The 20,893-nt window shown below is 46.8% G+C and overlaps 2 protein-coding genes across 2 annotated transcripts in view; both read right to left on the reverse strand.

Annotated features, from left to right (window-relative positions):
• LOC131271648 (KAT8 regulatory NSL complex subunit 3) overlaps nucleotides 1-20,893 on the reverse strand; it is a 259,954-nt gene that overhangs the window by 138,584 nt on the left and 100,477 nt on the right. The gene's annotated exons all lie outside the window — the stretch shown is intronic.
• On the reverse strand, nucleotides 18,758-20,564 carry LOC131271669 (uncharacterized). The gene is made up of 2 exons (XM_058273173.1): nucleotides 20,028-20,564; nucleotides 18,758-18,868 (listed from the first exon to the last, which is right to left on the reverse strand). The coding sequence occupies exons 1-2, from the start codon at nucleotides 20,313-20,315 to the stop codon at nucleotides 18,800-18,802; spliced, it is 357 nt and encodes a 118-aa protein (XP_058129156.1). The 5' UTR covers nucleotides 20,316-20,564; the 3' UTR covers nucleotides 18,758-18,799.

Consider the following 20,893-nt stretch of genomic DNA (forward strand, 5'->3'; position numbering starts at 1 on the left):
AATGTCCAATGATCCAACGACGACGGCGAGAAACGAGAAACGACGAGGATCAGGAAGAAGGGAGCCGTTGCCTTCCCGATGGTGCCCTTCGGATCGGCAGCAAACATTGATGATGATAATACCCGCCGATGTTGATGGTTGCGATGGGGAGAGATGATAAAGCGGGGGCACCATTTGGCTCCGGTTTGTTGGTTGCGCGGTGTTCGATCCGTTGGTCCACGGGATCCCATCATCTGGTGGTGGTGGTCACGCCAGTGATAACCCATTCACGACTTTGTACCCCATCCGTTTTTGATCTTCTTTTTCTACATCCTCCCGCTCTCCTAGCCCTTTCCACTCGCACGCACACTGCAGCACGTGGTGAAGGAAAAATGAAACCTACCGAACACACTCTCGAATGGTTCGAACGTTCACGATCGCGCGTGGTTTTTCGTTTTGCTTTGCTGGGACGGACTATAACGCTACTTCAGTTAACCCTTAATTGTGTGCAATATTAAAACATCAAAACCGAAACAAAAGCATAAGCTTAGAACTAACTAAACTAACTAACTAACTAACGAAATTGTATAATAATAGATTCGTAATGGTATGCGAACTTTCCTTTGAGTTATTTTTACAAGTTTCTTAAATACTTAACTTTTGTTGCCCATTCCTACTTTAGGTTCAAAAATATTATTCACAAGATAGATGGAAATGTGATACATGAAATCAAATTGGTCAGAATTGAACATGTATCATTGAAATTACATAAAAAACGTTGAAGGAATATAAGCATTTATATGAAACTAAAATTAACTTTAATAAATTGAATATTTTTATATCCTTTGAATTGAACTAATTGCTGAACACTCTGAAAATCTGTGTTAGCTGAAGCTTCTTTTTGGTAATTGAAGTTACAAACAAGTTTAAACGACTCGTGTGTTATTCTATCCTTATCCTGCATGAAATAAATTTTATAGCTAATTTTGCAAGCTTCATCAAAACCAGTTCGTTGAAATAAAACAACAGTTCTCAACGTTGTACCTTTAAGGGTTTACGGGGAAACCTCCATTTGATCCTGTTCCTGTTACCAAAGTCTCTCGGCCTTGCGTCGAAGCGCACTTTAAAGGTGGTCCCAATCAACCAGAGGCCGTGGCACCTTTTTTTCTCCTTCACCACCGTGTCTTTCACCATTATTAATCCGGATCCGGTTCTTCGTCCGACCACCAGAGAGAGCATCACATCGTGGGGTTGAACCTTTGATTTAACCGATGAAAAATCACCCCGAAGGAAACCAACGTTCCTCCGTTCGTCCCGTTCGCTTTTCTTCGGTATTCACCTTCTCCCTCCCTGCCGCCGATAGGATCACGCCGATCGATAATGAACGAATCTCGACCGATGCTGCACATTTCACCCAATCCTTACTTGTGTTTTTTCCTTTTAACCATATTTTTGATAGTTCGTCTCAATTTCCAATGAAAAACGAAACTCCCCCGGGGGGATGGATGGAGGATGGGTGTTCATTCACGACCATAGAACTGCGTTGCGTACTATCGCGAGTTCCGATGTGTGATCAGAAGCCGCCGTTACCGACGACGTTACTAATCCAAACATCGCCGATGTGATCATCAGCGTGACCCGACCGAGCGTGGACGGACAGAATTCTAAACACCACACGACCGGGCGAGCGAACAAATTTACGGCAGGCCGGCCACAAAAAGAACTAAAATGTGGCCGCCTCGAGAGGCAAGGCGAGCATAAGCGCTCGGGGGTTGAAAAAAAAAAGAAAACCTAACCTAGAAACGAGCATGGCGATCACACCATGGAGCAATATGTTTCGAAACCACGGATCTTCTCCCTCCCGAGTAACACTCACACACACACACACCGGAAGTGCTCTGAAACGACGATGCGCGAGTATTTCAGAACTCTGGCGAAGGTTATCTAAACGACGGATAAGGCGCGACCGATGGACACAAAACTCGACAGCGACTTTCGTTCGACTTCGTCCGCGAACTCCATTTTTCTCCGTTGCTGGTCGACGATCGTGGTGGCCGGTTCGGTTCGTGCCCTTTCCGTGTTCCGATGCCCAACACCACCACCGCATCTTTACCGAAGACCTTCTTTTCCTTAGATTCCAAACCATGCTCGTCAGCCATGCGCGAAGGGAAACACGGGTACTTCTTCTACTCCCGTGACCCGATCCCGTGAGTTCGATGAAGTCCGTGAGCATACTTTGTCGACAAATACTACACACTGCGCTACTGATAACTTCTTCCGCGTTCCTGCGGGGTTTTTGGATCGTCTTTTTCCCTCCTCGCCAGACCGGAACTAATTTGAGCGCAAGCAAGCAATTCGATTCGAATGGTGAGTGCGGTGGAGGGGGGATCTGTAAAATAAAAGGAAAAAAAGGTTTAAGATTAGAAAGTCATCTTCTGCTTTTTGGGTTGTGGCGATGGTCAAGCAGTTCATAAAGTTCAATACACTCTCTTCTGAATAACTGTGAATTGTATAAAGCGAAGCTTCCAATTATTTGGGGTAAGAGATCTCTCGACCTCCACCTTAGAGTTTCTAGTTCTTCTCCAACATGTCGAATGCTGTTAAACTGTCTACGAGATGAACCATCCCTTTACTTTTGCGCTGACAAATTTGCGTGCCTCCGCTTGGAAGAGTCTCATCCACCGCTTGAAGGTTAGCCAAACTTCAAACAACCAACTTAGAAGTACGCTGATGACCTTTCCTGCGTTCCTGCCGCTCGAGCGATAGGCTCTTTCGAGGGACCGGCGGCGAGTGGAGGTTAACTCGTAAATAAAAGTTAAACAAAACGTACGAAAAAGCATGAACGATCACACTCTTCAGAAGAAGACAAAAAAAACCATCACCACCAACGCGGGCTTCGGTTACGTAAGTGAAGTTTCCGTAAGCACCGGGAGGCATCATCATCATCAGCAGCAAGCACACACTGCTGGTTGGTTATTAGAAGTTGCGAGCCGAGTACCCGAGCCATAATTATGGATTCCCGTGCCGTCTTTGGGGGTTGATCTGGGGTTGAGAGGAAAGACACGATCGTTCGAGTAGCGGGCGGTGGCGGCTGTGGTTTATGAGTAAGCGACACATGAACCCGTTTCGAGAAGTTTCCACCGACGTGAAACGAATTCCTCACTTTGTCGTCGAGATGACCAACCGGGGTATTGGAGGAGTCGGGCAAAATCCCACCATTCCGGGTGTGGAGATTTTGCGCCCCGGAGAATCAACTCGTTTGCTTGGTCCCCGAGTTAGAAAAAACAATCATCCGGAACGGGTCCGTGCCGCCTTCGAAGGAGGTTAACGTAAGGTTATCGTTCATGGCGCTCCGGACGATACGCTGGCCCCGAGTCCGCAAGGGAACCGAAGGGGGTTATGATGTCCCGTGGACTTCAGCTATGCAGTATTCGATCAGACCTACTCAATACCTAACCTCAAAACGATCACTGGATTTTATTTCATCCGCATGAAAAAAAGGGGCAAAACCTTGAGGAACCGCAATTTGTCTCCGGTGGTGTCACCGTTAAAATTTCGACCTCTTCAAATACTTTGACATTTCCAAAAACTCCACCTGACTCCATTCAGCTTCTTCCAGCACCTTCCTTTAGACGGCAAGATGGCGGGTATAAAAACAAAGCTACACAAAGTGTACAAAAGCCCACTTCATGACTTCGATGGAATGAAGCTGAAATTTGCATAGCACTTAAAGGCCGAAGCTCCGGGACTGGGCCGGGACTTGAGGGCCTGGGAGGGGGGGGTGGGATTGCTTGCGATGTGTAGGAACTACGGCGGCGGGCGAAGAGCAAAACGGCCATCTCAAAAACCTGCCCGTCAACTACGTGACCGGACCGCTGGAATGAGTTTGTTGTCTCGTGTCGGCATCACGACGCGCTGCGATCAACAGATATCACACAACTTCTCCGACCAGTGGAATGTAGTTTGCCCCCAAACTCGGCCCCCCGCGCCGTGCCGATTCCGGCTTGGAACTGGATTCGTTTCTCGAGTTCTCAAGCAGTCTTCGAAGAACTTCTCTCAGCCAGTCGTCGTCACCTCCTCGTTTGGCAAGCGTGTGGTGTGGTGACTACACAGGCCTGGCATGTGGAACACCTCCAGTATCTTCCAAACCCCCATCGGGATGATTGTCATCGGCGTCGGGTTTGACGGATTGATGATTCATGTTAATGCAACAAAGACTCCACAAATTGCTTTGCCTTTGCGCGTAACCAACTTTTCTCTCCGCTTGGCAGTGGTACGCACTATTTTGCGCCGCAACCCTGGAGAGGTTGTAGTACCACAACGGCAACGGGCAACATATCGTGAGGCGGTGCGATAAAACGCCAAATTATCACTTTGTGGTGTGTGCAACAACGGCATGCACTGTCCAGTCTTTTTGAGCGATCTTTTGAACATTTTTTGCCTACAACTTTTGGAAAGGAAAAAGGAACTCTTTCTCTCTTTCTTAATATCCCCCACAGGACGTAATTGTACGCGTCGGAAGCACAAACTGAAAAATCGACATAAAATTTAATCATGAACCACAAGTCTCGGTGTAAGGCCTCGTCCCGTTTCGGTCGCTTTTCAACCAACATAAATGGTTTTGTGGCAACCACAGGTTCGATCGATATTTTCTGCTCCGTTGTTGGCACTGCGCCAAGGGCTCAACAACATGAGGATCCATTTCCCCCCGACAAACCATCGTGTTGTTGGCTGATAATGAACGTAACACGCAATGGGAATGGAACCTCGGAACGTGATCGGAGAAGAAAAAAGACCGAGCAGAGCAGAGGAGCTGCAAAACCTATAATCCATCCCTTGGGAGGCACGATTGGTGCGCGGCGTCAGTGCTTCACAATTTAATAACCACGGAGGCGGCGGCGGCGCACAGTGGTTTGGAAGCCGTTGGAGCCGTTGGAGCCGGTCGCTTTCCATTTTTCGAGCCATGCAGCTCACAGGGAGGTTCAATTTTCACGCTTTCCTTGTTCAGGTTAAGGATAGTCACATTTTATTTTACTTTCCCAGAAGCTAAATAAATGGTCCTGGCTTTGTCCAATATTCAGACTCTTATAACTTTTGCGTTTATTATAGATACAAATTAATAGCATCCCTAATCTTTCCAAATAAACTTTTATTTATTTCATATGATTCTGATTCTACTTGAATCGATTATTTGTTTGTTAAAACCGCTTAGTATCCTTTTGGCCCACTGTGCGCAAAAGGCCTCGGAGTCAGACGTTTGCCAGCTAGCAAAACAATAAAACAGAAAGAAACGTGGAAGAACCGCTCATTAGTTTTTTGATTTATGTTTGCGATGTTTTGCCTTTCGAAGCGAAGCAAAAAAGTTGGAAATAACGAAAAACTAAAATAACGATGTGGCGCACAAATCGATCGGTACGTTGGAACATTATAAACATTGAGCAAGATGTGGAAGGAATAGAAAATCATAAGCATTGTTGGAAAAGTAAAAGTAAACACAAGGGGGGCATGCATCGTTATGTGTTGCTAACCCAGTCGTTATTTTTCAATACTCTAACCCAGGGGTCGGCAAAGTCCGGGCCGCCAATTGATTTTATCCGGCCCGTAAGAAAATGTTAGTGTTTCATACAAAAAACCTATTTCAATTTTTATCAAATTCGTTCACGATGTTTGGTTTGTTTTTTTCCCAAAAAATTAAGATTAAAATTGTTCAATGACTTCCTTACTTTTTGTTCAACTTTTTCGATCGTATTTGCACTATTGATTGTTCTAAAATTTCCTAGTCGTTCGTGAATCTCATCCAAAATCCGGCGGCATTAGTCCGTTCACTTTGCAATTTCCAGCTTTTCTAAAATAGCTAGATTCAAGGAATACATTTAGTTACCGAGAGTACACGCCAGTAAAACCAACATAGTTTAAAATTATTTGAGTAGAAGATTAATTTCAAATAAAATTAAAAACTAAAAATAAATGGACAACAAACCAATATTTATATGTGGAAAAAAAATCAAAAGCCGCCAAAAATAAGTATGACATTGTTTAAATCTCAAAAATTTTATCTTTTATTACTTTTTTATGTAATTCGACTGTTTAGAAAGTTGATACTCCATTCAAAAGGCTACCAGTTTAAAATCATCAAATCATCATTTAAAGTATCCGGCCCGTGCTTTCGGTTTCTTTTTATCATCTGGCCCTTTTTAGGAAATGTATGCCGACCCCTGCTCTAACCTGACAAATGGCGAAAGAAGGCTTCTTTTTTGCTGATCGTCGCAACATAGACCAAAGGCGCCGAGTGCAATACATGTGCTCGGAGGACAGAGCATAGCATACGGAGCAGCATATATTTATATGTATTTAAAAAACACACACACACACACATACACACATAAACATGCCACGACAATCGCCACCTCCACTGGGGCCGCCGGGTGGCCCGAGCGAGCATGAATGAAGCAAATTATGTATGGGTCGCCATGTCGGCAGGCTCGCGGTTGTGCGCACGCTTCACCTCCCCGCGTTCCTCCGCCTCTTCCTCATTCCCTTCCTTTTCGCTAGAGCGGTGCAGAGGTATGCAGGTGCTCTCCTTCCCCCCTTCTCGCTCACTCGCGGAGGGGGAAAAAGTAAGTGTACCCCATGAATGGCGCTGGGTGGTGGCTGCCGAGCGAAGCTGAATGAAATCAAGCCACCGCCCCCCCTCCTCCTCGGTCGCCCTTCACCCGGCGTGGTGGAACTACATTGGGTTGATATAGCGACGTTGAACGACGACGACGACGACGACGTCAATTCGCGCTCGCTGCTGGATGCTTGGTTCCCTTCGGCGAGGCCCATAAATCCCTGCTGGGAGGGAACGGAACGGTGTGTGGCATGGTGGGTGATGAATGTCGGCCAAGACCCCCGTCCCCCCACCCACCTCCTTCGCAGCCGAGCTTGAGGTCGGGGTATCGGGGCTACCCACCAACGTGAAAACTGCAACGCGCCGCCAGCCAGAGTGCATTTGCGCTCGCGTTCACGTCTGCTGCACACACCATAAAGTGCACACGGACCGCCACACACAGATACACAAACACACACTCCGGTCTCGAAAGTGCATCGGGGCTATAAAAGTTGCTGCTGTGAGATGGGTTCGTCCGGGAGGGGGTTTGTTGTTTTGTGGCGCCCATCGTTAACCGCAATCAAAACCCGGGATGGAGATGCATTTTAAAAAAGGTCGGATCACTATGAACACACGCGCACACACACACAAACACGTACCCGGTACTCGAGGAGAACTGCATAGTGCGCCGGATGCACTCGGTGTGTCGGAGAGCATTATCACCCGCCAACACCGGATGGAGGAGGCCAACGTGTCATGTGCAGTGGTGCATCTTAACTTGCAACACGATTAGAAACCATCTTTTAGTTGGTGTTGGTCTAAACATCTCGGCCCCGCGATGTACACACACACACACACACCATGCGGGATATTTATATTTCCCAACTTGGCACACTGCCGACGCTCGGCGGGAAATCCCAACGATTCCGACCGATTTGTGGAAGCGAACTGCAAACCCAACTGCATCTCGCGCACACTTCACCCTCTCGGTCGACCGTTCGAGACGTAACTAATGCGCCACCGATACGTGCCGATGACGGTTTCCTTTCCCGTCCACCAGTGTTGGGTTGCTTATCAGCCTCGTTGTTATTTTTTTTCGCTTTCGCCTTCCCAAAGCAATCATTCATAATAATATCAACCGAACGGAAGGGGGAAGAGCTTGGGAAACGGGAAAGGCTGCTCCTTACTACATCCGGCTGATCGATTGAACTCGACACACAGACATACACAAACGGAGGATCTCGCTTCTACACTCTCCGACCAATCGGAAACGTAGCTCGAAATTAGTGAATGACCTCACCGTTCCTTTGGAATTCGTAGGAATTAGTGAGGGGAAAAGGATGGGTAAAGGTTAATCCTGATAAGCTGCCGTTTGCGGCGTCTTTGCCGGGATGCAAGGAAGTTGAATCAACAATTTTTTACCAAAATGTCACTGACATATATTTTCGACAGACTTTGTCCCTCACATTGATCAATTTTTTATGTTACTGGTGGTAAACGATTGTCCATAGAAATAGGTTTAATTTGGGTTGGTTTTATGTTTCAAAGCAAAATAAATCTGAACTGCACTGAAAGTAAAACAAATACACAATGAATATAACGTTTACTAAACTACTTTCGACTGTTCAATAATTAAAATTGAAGTTCAGAAAAAAAATCAATCATGTTCCAGTGATCTTTTGATCTTTCAATGGAGCTCCACACACTCATAGCAGAGGAATATTTTCTTGCACAAAAATAAAAAGCATTTTTCAAACCTGGTTATTAGAAATAGGGTCTCAATGTAGTTAGCCCAACACAGCATATTTTTTGTCACAATTTCTCAGTTCAATTGTTTGTGCTTTGCCTACTAATGAAAAATGAAGATTGAACAAACAATCAACCCAACTCTCGAACGTCGAACACGAATGTCCATGAGTCACCCAAACGCCCTAGAAGATCTATGGAACCACCTTCAGAAATTGATTGCCTTCATCTCGAGAAGTGAGTCGAGGTAGCAAAAAAAAAAACAAAAACTGGGCAAACCCGTGCCGAGGGTCCCGAGATCAAGATCGGGTGCCATCCCGCGCTCCACAGCACCACTGTGTGGCCGGGGTGAAATAAATCGTGCCGCCGTGGTTACTCCGTGTGCCGGCGCCATCACTAATCGCAAAAGGTTCCGGGGGCCCTGAACTCCGCATATGCAACACCGCCTCATAACCCACCACTACTTCTAAGGCGTTGTGTTATCGCCGAGAGACCCAAGGGACTAAACAGAGCTGATCTCGACCCACCTTGGAACGCATCAGCATTTGTCCCGAACGAATTGTGAAGCCCAAGGAAGGGAAGCGGATGTTTGGAGGATCGCAGACGAGAGACGCGATCGTAAATCTAGGCCATCAGGGGGTTTTTGTTTAACGCATAACGCATTCAAAGTTGAAGGGGCGGTACGTACGTCATTCCTGTCTCCTTGAGAAGTTTGCAGTCACAGCAGGGAAGAGGAGTAAACACCACATAACTTGCTGTCCGATGTCAAAAAGTCATCGATAACGTCGAAGCTCACAAGCGCTGCTACCTAGCACACATAGTACAGTAGAGTGTAGTACAACACACGCACTGTGAACAAAAATTATGGTAGCACAATAAACTGTCATACCGTCATACAGATAAAGTGTATAACTCCTATTTACTAGTGGAAGATGGAAACAAAATAATTTCCCAATCTTGTGCCAAATACCAATCAACTGTGGCAAAACTAGGTTAAAATTAGTAAAATAGTGAACATAGTTTCGGGTGAATTTTAATGTAATGTGTATAAGTTATAAGTATGTTTTGTGACGATCTTTAAAAAATGTATAAGAGCTTCACATAAAAATTATGCACAGAATTTTAAATACTCATCCAAAACCGAACTTTTAAATTACTTGGACGCAACACTAAAACCGCACTTGCCTTTGAAGCAAAAGACCGACTTCTCCGACTCCGGACAAATCGGACACACTGGCGGCCATTGTTCCGCCCAGAAGTTTTCCAACCCAGCGTCTATCTATGCTCCCACGACCAGCAAAGCATTCCAGATGGCCAGAAATGGTCATTCAAACCCGACAACCAAAGAGTTCCCCGAGTTGCAGCCGGTGACGCCTTACAAGTGCAGCTCCCACACCCATCGGGTGGAGGACAGAATACAAGAAGTTCGAGAGTAGGTTGATCATATTGTGAGCGCCTCGCTCGCATCTGATTTAGTTTTGGCTCGTTGAAAGATTAGTTTTGTGATGGGTGGCCCCAAAGGATTGCCTTATGTAAACCAAAGGTAGAGGGGTAGCAGGTAACTCCTTCGTTCGCACAAACACTACACCGACGCACCGACTCCTCGATGACCAAAATGCCCATCGCCGGTTCACTGAAAGAGGGTGGCGCACAAAAACTAGGCTGAAAGGAAGCGGAATCTCCGAAAAAGGCATCGACGAGCGATGATGGAGTTAGCCTTCGAAACTCCTTTTTTATAGTGTGTCTTTTTGAAGACTAGTTTAATCTTGTTTTTTTCTTCACCGTCTCTCGTTAGCATATCGGATGGAATGGGAAAGAAGGTTGGCGCCACACCGCGGTGGACAGGGGGTCATTTCAACAGCGCGAACTTTAGGACGACCAACCGTTTTTCTTCCCACAAAAGATCCCCCCTCCTCCAGAAGGTGGCGAGATCCGATCCTTCGGTACCGCAATTACTCTGTCGTGTCAAAAGTGCCGGTCCATTTTCGAGACAAATGAGAGGCCCGGGAGAAGAAGAAGCACAAGGTTCCCCCGGGGGAAAAAACCCATTTCATAGACCTGGAGGAACTTAAGCGCCCAACCGCTTCAATATAACTGGACGCCGCGCGATTCCGAAGCCTTCCACAAACAGGCATTACTGAACGCTGATGGACGTGCCTCGCGCCGCTGCACGTGGGAAATGGTTGAGTGGAAGCCAACCCTGGTATCTCGACACCATGGGAAATTTTTAACAAGTTTCACCACCCCCCGAGCCCACGGTTACCGCTCCCAAAGTGTGGTAAATTAATAATCTCCCCCCCAGTGAAACCTGGGACCTGGGAAGGAAGGAAATGAGCATTTCCCTAAGCAATCTGGTTTGTTCATCTGTTTGCTTAGAGGTGGGCCTCGGTGGGGTGTGGGGGGGGGGGGGAGGTCGTTGAGGCTGGGCCAGAGGGTCTGGGCCGGGATTGCAAAAACTGATGTTTTTTAATTGATGTATGTTTCCATACATCTGGCGGCGGGCTGTTGCAACAACATCCGATTATCCGAGTTTACGTCCGGGAACCGTTTTGCTCACAATCCATCCATGTTTGTGTTTATCTTTTCAATGTACACGGTTCGTAGTGTGTTGCATTCAATGCAAATTGTGTAATGATGAGCGTTTTAAATGACAAAACTTATGCGAATAAGGAAGTTTTACACCCTAAAACGTAAATAAATGTAAATAAGAGCTCATGTGTAAAGGACATTAATGTTTGTTCAATTCTTTTCCTTCAACAACGTATAAACTAACGCTCGCTACTTTATGAATGAAAGACAAAAACAAAGAATCAGGTTGATCGAGGTGTGATTGCAGCATAATTGCACGGAATTAGTCACGCGGCCGTTCTGCTGGAAGCCGTGTGGAACTTCATTCATTCGCCACACGCGACCTCTACCCGGTTTGGAATGCGAGTCGAACGAGAGGGCCAGAACCAGGGAAGGTGGTGGTGCGCATTAGTCATCGCACCTGCATTTGATGTATGCATTGGTGCGCGATGATCGCTGCTGCATTCTTTGCGCCCCTCGCGACCTCCCCACGCTAATTGCAGAGTGCATTCCGTCGATTGCCATCGGCCGAACCTTGGGTCGAATACGCAAAGGACGTCGCGGCGATGGGTATGTCAGGGTGGCGGTAGAAATGTTATGTAATTATACCTGGCAGGAATGTGTGGCGAGGTTGTGGAATGCGCGCGAACTTATGCTATGAACTTAGTGTCCCTTACCAAACTAAAAACAAATTGTCCGGAAACAAATTTCAATTTCGTTTTAAGCTGTTTCGAAAGAAAATTTAATTTAAATCAGCTTGATAGAAGTTACTTTTCAGGTTTAAGGTCTTCTGTTGTTAGATTAATTTTTTAACATCTACATTTTCAGTTTCTTCAATTGCTTTAAAAACTCTCTGTTTCAACTAATTTGGGTGAATTGTTTTAAACGAAAATATAAATCTCTTTTTTTTGCATACAAATGCTTTCTCTAAACCTCATGTTCATGCTCATGCTCTATGTGATCAAAATGTCACTCGCTACGGAGAGCAAAAAACTGAAAAAAACACTACTTCCGGGTCTCTTTTCGGAAGACTTTTTGCTTGACAATCGACAAACGGTTCGCTTAAGAGGCAGCGGTTTTTTTCCCGTTAAGATTTTTTTTAGTTGTTTCTTCATTTGTTGCTTGCTGTCTTCATGTTTTCTAAACTCTTTTTTCTCTTCATTCAATACCGAATGTTCGACTAGGAAAAGGGAGTTGATTTTGGAAAGATCAACAAAAAAAAAAGACACCTCAACCGAACTCGAAACTTCGTTCCGCATCGTCCGGGTTTGGAACGGGTCTCCCTGTTTTAATTTTTTGGTAATTTGCTATTTTCCCTACTTACTCTATCCCTCCTGCCCAGAGCGCAGCCCCTTTCACTGGGTTCAGTGGAAAAAAAATCGCCAACCCGTTTTTTTTTTTTTGTTTCTTAAGCCTTCCTCCTGTCTCTGCTCCACCAGGCTCAACTACGACGTAAGGATGATGATGATGGTGATGATGATTAGCGGCCGTTCATAGCAAAGCGGTTTTCGTTGACGCACACTTTGGAACCGAAAGGGTAATACCGTAGAAGCGGAAACAGCAAAAAAAAAACAGCGAGGCAAAAGATCCAGAGATTTGGCGTGAGAACCGGGTGCCCCATCGTATGGCCCATTTATGGTAGGAAAAAAGAAAAAGCGGAATATTTCCCTTTACATATGGGTGGCAAGCGGCAAAGCAAAAAGCAGAAGGCCACAAACAAACAGACATGGAAATATCGGCTCAGGCATTAGAAGAAAATTGAAAATTAAATATGGGAATCGTATGAACACAAAAAGGATAGATACAAAAAGGGTAACCACTTCCAGGGAGATGAAGATTTGGTGAATGAAGTGAAGACAAGGAGAGTGTACCACACAAAAAAAAGGCAAATCGGTTCCCCGTTCTACTTTCCCTCGAAGGAGGAATATCTTTCCTCGCATTCTATCTCGCAAAAAAGTACGGTAGAGCAATGTCGGAAAGAAACTATCGCTATCCGGCCACCAAACTGGAACTAACCAGCGGAAGGAAGTATCGTCATCGACCGGAAGCGATTGTGTACCATATATCCCGGAGTTTCCATATGAAAGGGGAGGCGGGGAGGGAGGGGCAGAATGCGCAGTTCGCATTATTTATAGCAAACAAACCCCCGGCGCGGCACACAGTGTTTGCGCAAGCGACTTCCCGCAGGCGCACAAGACATTCGGAGGGGAACCCGAGATATACCAACTACATAGTACGGCCCTCTTTATAACATCCAGCGCAAGGCTGAAGGAATAAAAACCATGCTCGCGATCTTACACACGCATGAACTAGGTCGAGTGGTGGTGGTATATCAAGAGTTTGTAGCGGGAATAAAAAGGGAACACCCGAGCTCGATCACGAACACCGGACCGGAACCCGGTGCGGGAATAATAAATCATGTTTAAAACATCACCCGAAGGAAGTTGAAGCCGCAAAGCGTGGTGCAATTAATTAATAACTTTATTAACGCAGTGTCAATCAACGCATTTCTTTCCGGGCGATGCACAGGTTGCAGTCGACGTCCAACCTCGATTCGGAGCATTCGATTCATGTTTGCCGACGTGCTTCAAACCTTGTTGGGGAGTATACACCGTAACTACATCCTCTTTTCAAGTTTTCCCTTGCTTTTTTTTCTATTACTCCCTTCAAAGTATTCGATCATAATGTTCAACTTGTTCACGGATCGTGAGGAGAACACGTGGAGACTCCTAAATGCAATGCCCTTAGGTCATCACCATTTTACCATCCACTGCTAAAGGAACGCTCGTTTTTACGAGTTCATTCGTATGAGTGTATTTAAAGGTGATTAGATCCATGTCACCATAGTGCGGGTTTGGTCACACGGAATGTCAACTGATTTTAAAAGGCCACCGACTCTCAACGAAACAAAACCCTCCAACACCACACAACAGCATCATCATTACTGCTTCGTCATCCTCCCAGCTAGCAAGCCAGCCAGCCAGCCCCCTCATGCCCATCCTCCGTCTCCACACCCAAAGACAAAGTAAACGTTTTGCAGTCAAAGACGCTCAATAATCTTTCCCGCCCGGAGGCGATCGGCTGATGATGTCATCGGTATACAAATTAGCTGGAGTTAAAAAAGCATGGGCCCCGAGGCCCCGAGGCGCACCGAAACGGAAGGGAAAGGAAACGCCGCCCGCCGCCTACATGAGCCGAAAAATAAATAAAACTGTAACCGAGCGTCAAACAAATAACAAAAAGAAAAATGCCCCCATCGGGTTTGTCCCGAGCATTCGTGTGGGGGCGCATGCTTCTGGAGAATCTCGTAAGATCTAAAGCTGTGGATTGGAACAACGATGAGGCGTTGTGTAGCCTTTCACCATTGGCTTCTCCTTCCTCGATCGTGCCCGTTTGACTTTTCACTGGAGGAATTCTGGAGAATTCTGCTAGCGGCTTAAGCCATCTAGGAGTGATTTGTTTACGCAAAAGCAAACGCCGATGAGACATTGTAACGGGAACTTTCTAACCGTCGGTGGGCCGTAACATTCCAATGCTCCAAAGCTTGTCTACCACGGTTAGGGTTTTTTTGCTTCCAGCATAACCTTGTTTGTGGTTGTGGCATTTCAATTTGAATGCCTGAACAAAAGGAGTTTCCATGATGGAAGAAATGTATCTCTAGAGAATAATTTAGATAGAGGTGTGAGTGTTTTTTGTCAAATTTGGAAAGGAAAATAGGTTTATGAAAGCCAACAAAAAAATTGTTCAATTAAACCTAAACACAAACTCATTGAACTCATGACAAGTAAAATTAAATGAATTCTACAGCAATGATGAATTGCAAATTAAATGATTTCTACAGCATTTAATTTTAATAGAAACGTCATTAACATTTGTGAATGCTTGCATTGACAATTTATAGCAAACTCTGTACAGTTTTTCTCAAACATTATATTTTTTCTCTACATTATTTGGACAGATAATTTCGATTTTCTTCTGCCAAATTTGCAATGATGACATTGAGTATTTTCGTTATATGAAGAAATACGGTATTTCTGCTTAATTTGTACTTATTCAAAAATTAGTTGCCGTCCTCTGGCTTGAACTGCACACAATCGAATACCACAGATTCAGGCCCCATAAAAAAAGGGTTCAGCAAGCAACCACGAACGGAGCATAACCGATAAGCCTAAAGTGGGATATTAAAAACTTAAAAAAAGCGGAAAAAAACATAGCCATAATTTTCGTGGGTATGTAGGCTCCATCACCTCTCTGCCCGCTCTATATCAGAGTCAGCCCGCTTCATTCACCTTCACCTCCTCAACACCAATCGGGGCATCGGTTTCTTACAGGCGTCAATGAAGGTGGTCTCCAATACGTACGCACCCAAATACACCAGCATCAGCATCAGCAGCAGCAGCAGCATACCAGGCGCATACAACATCACCACTGCGCGTCTGGCGCGTACGAAAAAGGAGGTAACGAAGGAAAAAGAAACAACCGAAGAAATAACACAACACACAAAAAAAAACATGCAACATAACAAGCCAGCCAGGCGCGGTTCGGCTGGCGAAGTTCGTTGAACCCTTCGGCGGTCGGCTTTCCTTCCCGCGGCTCCGAGATTGAGTTCATTCATAAATTTCCTTTAAACGCCAAACAACCACCGACCGACCGAGGAGCCACAGCCCACAACACCGTTCCCCGGGGGCCGCAGCCCAAGCGGTCGTGCGGCGTTTAAAGAGTCGACGACTGTGTGAGTTTGTACGAAGATACGAATAGAATCGCTGAAGAAGCTATTCAACACTCCCGGCTGGGCCGGAGAAAAGAAGGAACAGAGGAGCGGAAAGGGAGAGCGAATGAGAGAGATCGGGCCCGGGAACGGGAACACACATTCCACTTTGAAGGTCCATTCTTCTTCCAACCGGCAGCGAATGGGAGGCAGATAAGACGCAAGAAGCAAAGATAAACCAAAGAGGACGAACATGATGGCAATGATCGTGCTGATGATGATGACGACGATGGTGATGTAGAAGGAACCGGCCAAAGCCCCGGCGATAAAGTGTCTTTTCTTAAGGCTCACGGGACTTGGCGAAGGGGGAGGCCCTGTGCGAAGGGGCACATATTTTCGCATTTGACGATTTGGCTGTGCCTGTGTGTATGCCTTTTTGTGTGATTCCTTTTCTTCCCTCCCCCCCATTACAGGATCTTGCCGTGTCTGCCAGCCGTTTCTGAGCCGCCAAATTCTTTCGCACTCTTTCGCTGTCGACTTTGTCTCGCGCGTGAGATCGTCTTGGAGGACGATCCCGGTAGGAAGCGGGCTGATGGCGGGGAAAAGGGGGTGGAAACCTCCCTCCGGCCGCGACAACGACAGGCGTACGGAATGCTGTTTCCATGCCACCACCACCCCACATATGCTGCCTCCCTCTTCCGTCTCTTTGGGGGGTTTCTTTTCAGCCTGCATTCGTCTCACATGGAAAATGACGAGAGATCGGGGTGGAAAATTGAAAAGGATGCACAATTACACCAGATCGTACACGATCGTTGTCCTCGTGAGCGTAGTTTTTAGACATTCCAAGAAGTGGAAAAACATCTTAGAAAATTTCCTTAGTCCAAAAACTTGTTAGTTCGTCTTTTACCGCTTGCTCTCCCCATTTCGGTCACTCCACGATGCTTTCCAAACACCGCACGTGGAAACCTCCCTTATCAGTTTACCCAAATATCAAAACCACATGAAATCTTGTTTACCGATTAACCGCTGCGTTCGATTTCTCACGTTCCCTAGCCGGGTGTTTTTTTTTTATGGGCCGCTTGAAGCCATTTTATCTTCAATCTCAACGTCTAAGTACAAATGAATGATCAGCCGACCGAAACCGCGACAGCCAGACAGCCCACCATTATCTTAGGAAGATTATCTTCAAATAATTAAAGGCGAACAAATCCCTCGTGAGTGTAAACGACAAAAAAAAAAAATTAAACAAGCCAACGATAGGCAATTTATGGTGCACCTTCACCGGAGATAGCTTACCGCTTGGGTGGTTAAGAGTTCCCGCACCATTGGGGGTTTTTTTTCTTTGGTGGGATTGTTTGGAAATCGTGAAAAACGAACGAGTCCTTACATTAAAGCTTTTAATTTATCAGTTTTGTACGAGTTTTTGTTTTACCATTTTTAAAAGCTAACGGATGAATAATTTCTGCCATGTTTTGATGGCAAGTCATTTTTACTTTACGAATTCCATAACATTGTCGCATTTAATTGATATGAACGAATGTATGACATTCTAATTCATTGTTGGACAAACAAAACTTGAAAGCAAAAATTCTTATTGAGCATACAATTTACTTTAGTGTGATGTTTGAAGATCTACCTTCCTTGCGTTCTTTATAAGGATTCCCTGTCCCTTCGCATACGGGACAGTACACTGGCGAGACGATATCCTTGGGCAGTGTTGCGAGGGTGGCCAACGAAAGCAGACGGCGGTATGCGAAAAGTCCACCACAATAAACCTGCCTGCCCATCCGCCCGGCCGGTTTATGCTGCGCCGTGGAGGACCACGATGTGAGACGATGATATACAGCGACGGAGAGACGACATAAACCAGAACATCCCTCACACCTTCCCTTCCCTACCCCCACTCCGCCATAACTCCCGCTCTTCCCATCCCACCGTTTGCCTGCGCCGCACGTAAATCGGAATGATTTTTCGCCCGTTCCCAGAACGGGCGTACATTTTCTCGTGAGAACGGTTCCGAACATCGTCGTGTGTTGTGCTTGTGAAACCGCGTACCACCACCGCCACACCACACCGGCGTGTGTCCCTGCATGTGATCCCACGATTGCAGCGTCTTCTTCTTCGCCGCTCGCCTTCCATTCCGCAGGGCAAAACCAGCGCCGTACCTAACCTGGCGGTGGCTGGTTCTTTTTTTTTTTGTTTTGTTCTCCTCCCTTACGGTTCCTTCTCGGTAGGACGGACATAATCCCATCGCCGGAGCCGGAGCCGGAGGGAAGATTCACACACCGGCGACAACACAACAACACAAGGGTAAGAATCGCAGGCCCGGCGCGGCTTCTTAATGTGGTTTGAAGTGCCGTTTCTCACGGAAACACTATATGCTGCCCGATGCGTGTGTGTGTGTTTTTGTGTAGCGTTCTGGCATAAATTTTGGACATTTTTAACGCCACACACATGCACGGGATTGGGACAACAACGGAGGGTCGGGTTCGGGTCGGCCGTTTGGATCTCATCGGACGCGGAAGCGATCGCAAAGTTGGTCGCAGGATTTGGGTCGCTGAGAAGAGTGGTTTAGCGCTTCTCTCTCCAGCAAATTTTCTACTCTAATCCGGCCGCCAAAATTAACCTTCAGTGTGTAGAATGTTGCTTGCAACGCTGGAAGCGATCGTGTCTCGGCGCTTCGGTGGGACGATCGTTCTAGTGGGTGATTTTACTTTACCCTCCGGCCTGATTTAGCGCACCCCGTATGATGTAGCGTTTGCCGATGATGGCGGTGCGCTTCGGGACAAATGGACAACCTTCGCGTCCAATTTAGGCCAACCGAACCCACCGCCGCCCGCATCCGTCCGATGAGGTTCCGACGCGAGCCAAATATGAATCCCATCCCCGATTATGCACCCACGGTCCGCCCCCGCACATAACTCGCATCCGCTGGCCGGGAGCGGGTGGTTGATGGCCGTTGTCCCCGGTTAAGGTTAATCTTGCGATGCTAAAAAGAAAAAAAGGACATTTCTCGCTAGGCGCCTAATGGCCGGCCGGACCTCATTAGACGATTCACCATACCGTTAATTTATTCGAGCCGCACTCCTTCCTGGCGCCATTTTTACACATTTACTTCCAGCATCAACGCTCGAGCAGACTCCCCCGTCTGGATGGGATGAATAGGATGAATGTGGTCGTGGCGGATGGATGGATGGATGGATTGAAATCTACTCCACACTGCAAAACCCACGATCGATCGGTACCCCTACACGACGATCGCCGCCTACTACCTTGTGCTGCAAAAGTACAAACAACACAACGCAACACTGTTAAAACGCCACAGTTGACGCAAAAAGGTGTAACAAAAATCGATCAGTCACTCGATCCCGCCGCTTGCTACTGGGAGATGATCTAACGCTGATTTTATTTGCACATCTTTCAGAAAAGCGCCACACACGCACCCAGCAGCATCAGCTGAAAGAGTGTGTGTGTGTGTATGTGTGTGAGTGCACGGACTAAAGCTGCTAGATCCTCGCGCAAAGTTTCAGCTGTGAGGGTGTCACGATCGAACTGCGGCGGACGACACATTTAAAGAGCTCAACACCAGCGCGCCCAGCGAAGGCAGCAGGGCAGACACGTCCCTCGTCCCTCATCCTGTCTCCACCATCCTACCCCTTTCCCCCTCCCTGTCGCCCCCCCCCCCCCCCCCCCTCATGCAAAGGAGCTTATCTAATGGGGTGCTCATGACGCGTTGTTGCTAACCGTGCCGTAACTACACAGACGGGCGGCTAAAAATAAACACGTTCAACCCCGCGCGTTCACGTTCTTATCAGCCATGCCACTATAGAATTGGTGTCGTTTTGACAGCGAGCTTCTTCCACGGTGCAGAAAAAAAAGGGTGCCGTCGCTGCTGGTTTGACTGGCTGAAGAGATGCTGGCCATCATATATTGTGAAACGGGCAGCATATTTGACAAAAAAAAAATGGAAAAGGTAAATATGGACGAAAACACACACACACACCCCTCACACACGTGTTATCTCATACGCTGAGGAGGACCGCATATCATGGTCATTACATATCTTCGCATCGCGTTGCTTTTAATTATTTTTCCAACAGTCATCAAGCTGTTTAGTGTAAGTTTCCGATTACTTCAAGCTTGTGTTGGAGCATGACTCGTACGAGAAAAAATCTGTAAAAACGGACACTGATGTATTTGCATACGTATATCATATTCCCTTCCTATCACCGAAACGATGAGTTGCGAAAAAAGACTCCTCTCTCTCCCCCTCTCTCTGTGTGTTCTGCGACCCAAAAGGGGTAGGCCAAGGATACCCACACGACACTGGGGAAGGGCGGCGGCGCCAGCAGCTGAATTCTACGGCAAAAGCAGCCCATCCACAGTCCCTTATCAGCGAGGAAATAAATATAATGGCAGACATTGTACGGTACTTACATAATCGGCTCCACCTTTCCGGGGCTCTGCTCTTGGGGCACACTTAACCCATTTGTATTCTTTTCTCGTTCCGCTTCTTTCCTCAACACACAGTACCGAGCACTGACATCGTCTGGGTCGTTTGTGGGGTTCTGGGATTCCAACGAGAGCGTCGGTCGCCTTGCGCAAGACAACGGCGAAGAATTTATTTCGAAGCGCCACACCACTGCTGGAGCAATCGGCTCGAACGGATGCTGCTGCTGGCGCTGAAGCTGCTCCTGCTGCTGCCAGTGTCGCCATCGCAATCATGCTGGTGCCCGGTTGGATGCTGTCATGACCGATTCCGTCACTACTACCATTCTGCCCTGCTAGCGCCGGTTGGCTGTCACGTACCGTGTGAAAAACACGTGCTCGTTTGATGTCCCACTTGTGCGCTTCTCGGGTCGCACCCAGCGCCCCACTGTTGGTCGCTACATTATCCGGTTATCATCTGTCGAACCGATTGTAGAACGTGCCGTTTTGCCTTAAGGTTTTCGAACGGGTGATAGTAGCTCTTTTGTAATTTCGTTTCGGTTTTTTTCAACTCCATGTTTTCTGATGCATTCTATACTAAAAACTGTTCATTTTACCACAGGGCATAATGAATCCTATTGCTTTGGTCAACCAAAAAACACCCCTCGACAGTTGAATCGAAGAAGCCTGGTACGCCTAACTTCCTCCTGACAGCGACCGAGCATTCGACGTCTCTCGTCGTTCCGGGGATTTGTCCTTGGAATTTCAAATGAGATTCAAATTCCACCACCAGAGCAGCGCCAGTAGCAAACCAGACTCGGAGGAGAGCAGTCGATTTTTTCTCAGATATCAGCACGCAGTGTAAAGTAAAAAAG

Source organism: Anopheles coustani, chromosome 3 (genome assembly GCF_943734705.1).
Source record: "Anopheles coustani chromosome 3, idAnoCousDA_361_x.2, whole genome shotgun sequence".
NCBI lineage: Eukaryota > Metazoa > Arthropoda > Insecta > Diptera > Culicidae > Anopheles > Anopheles coustani.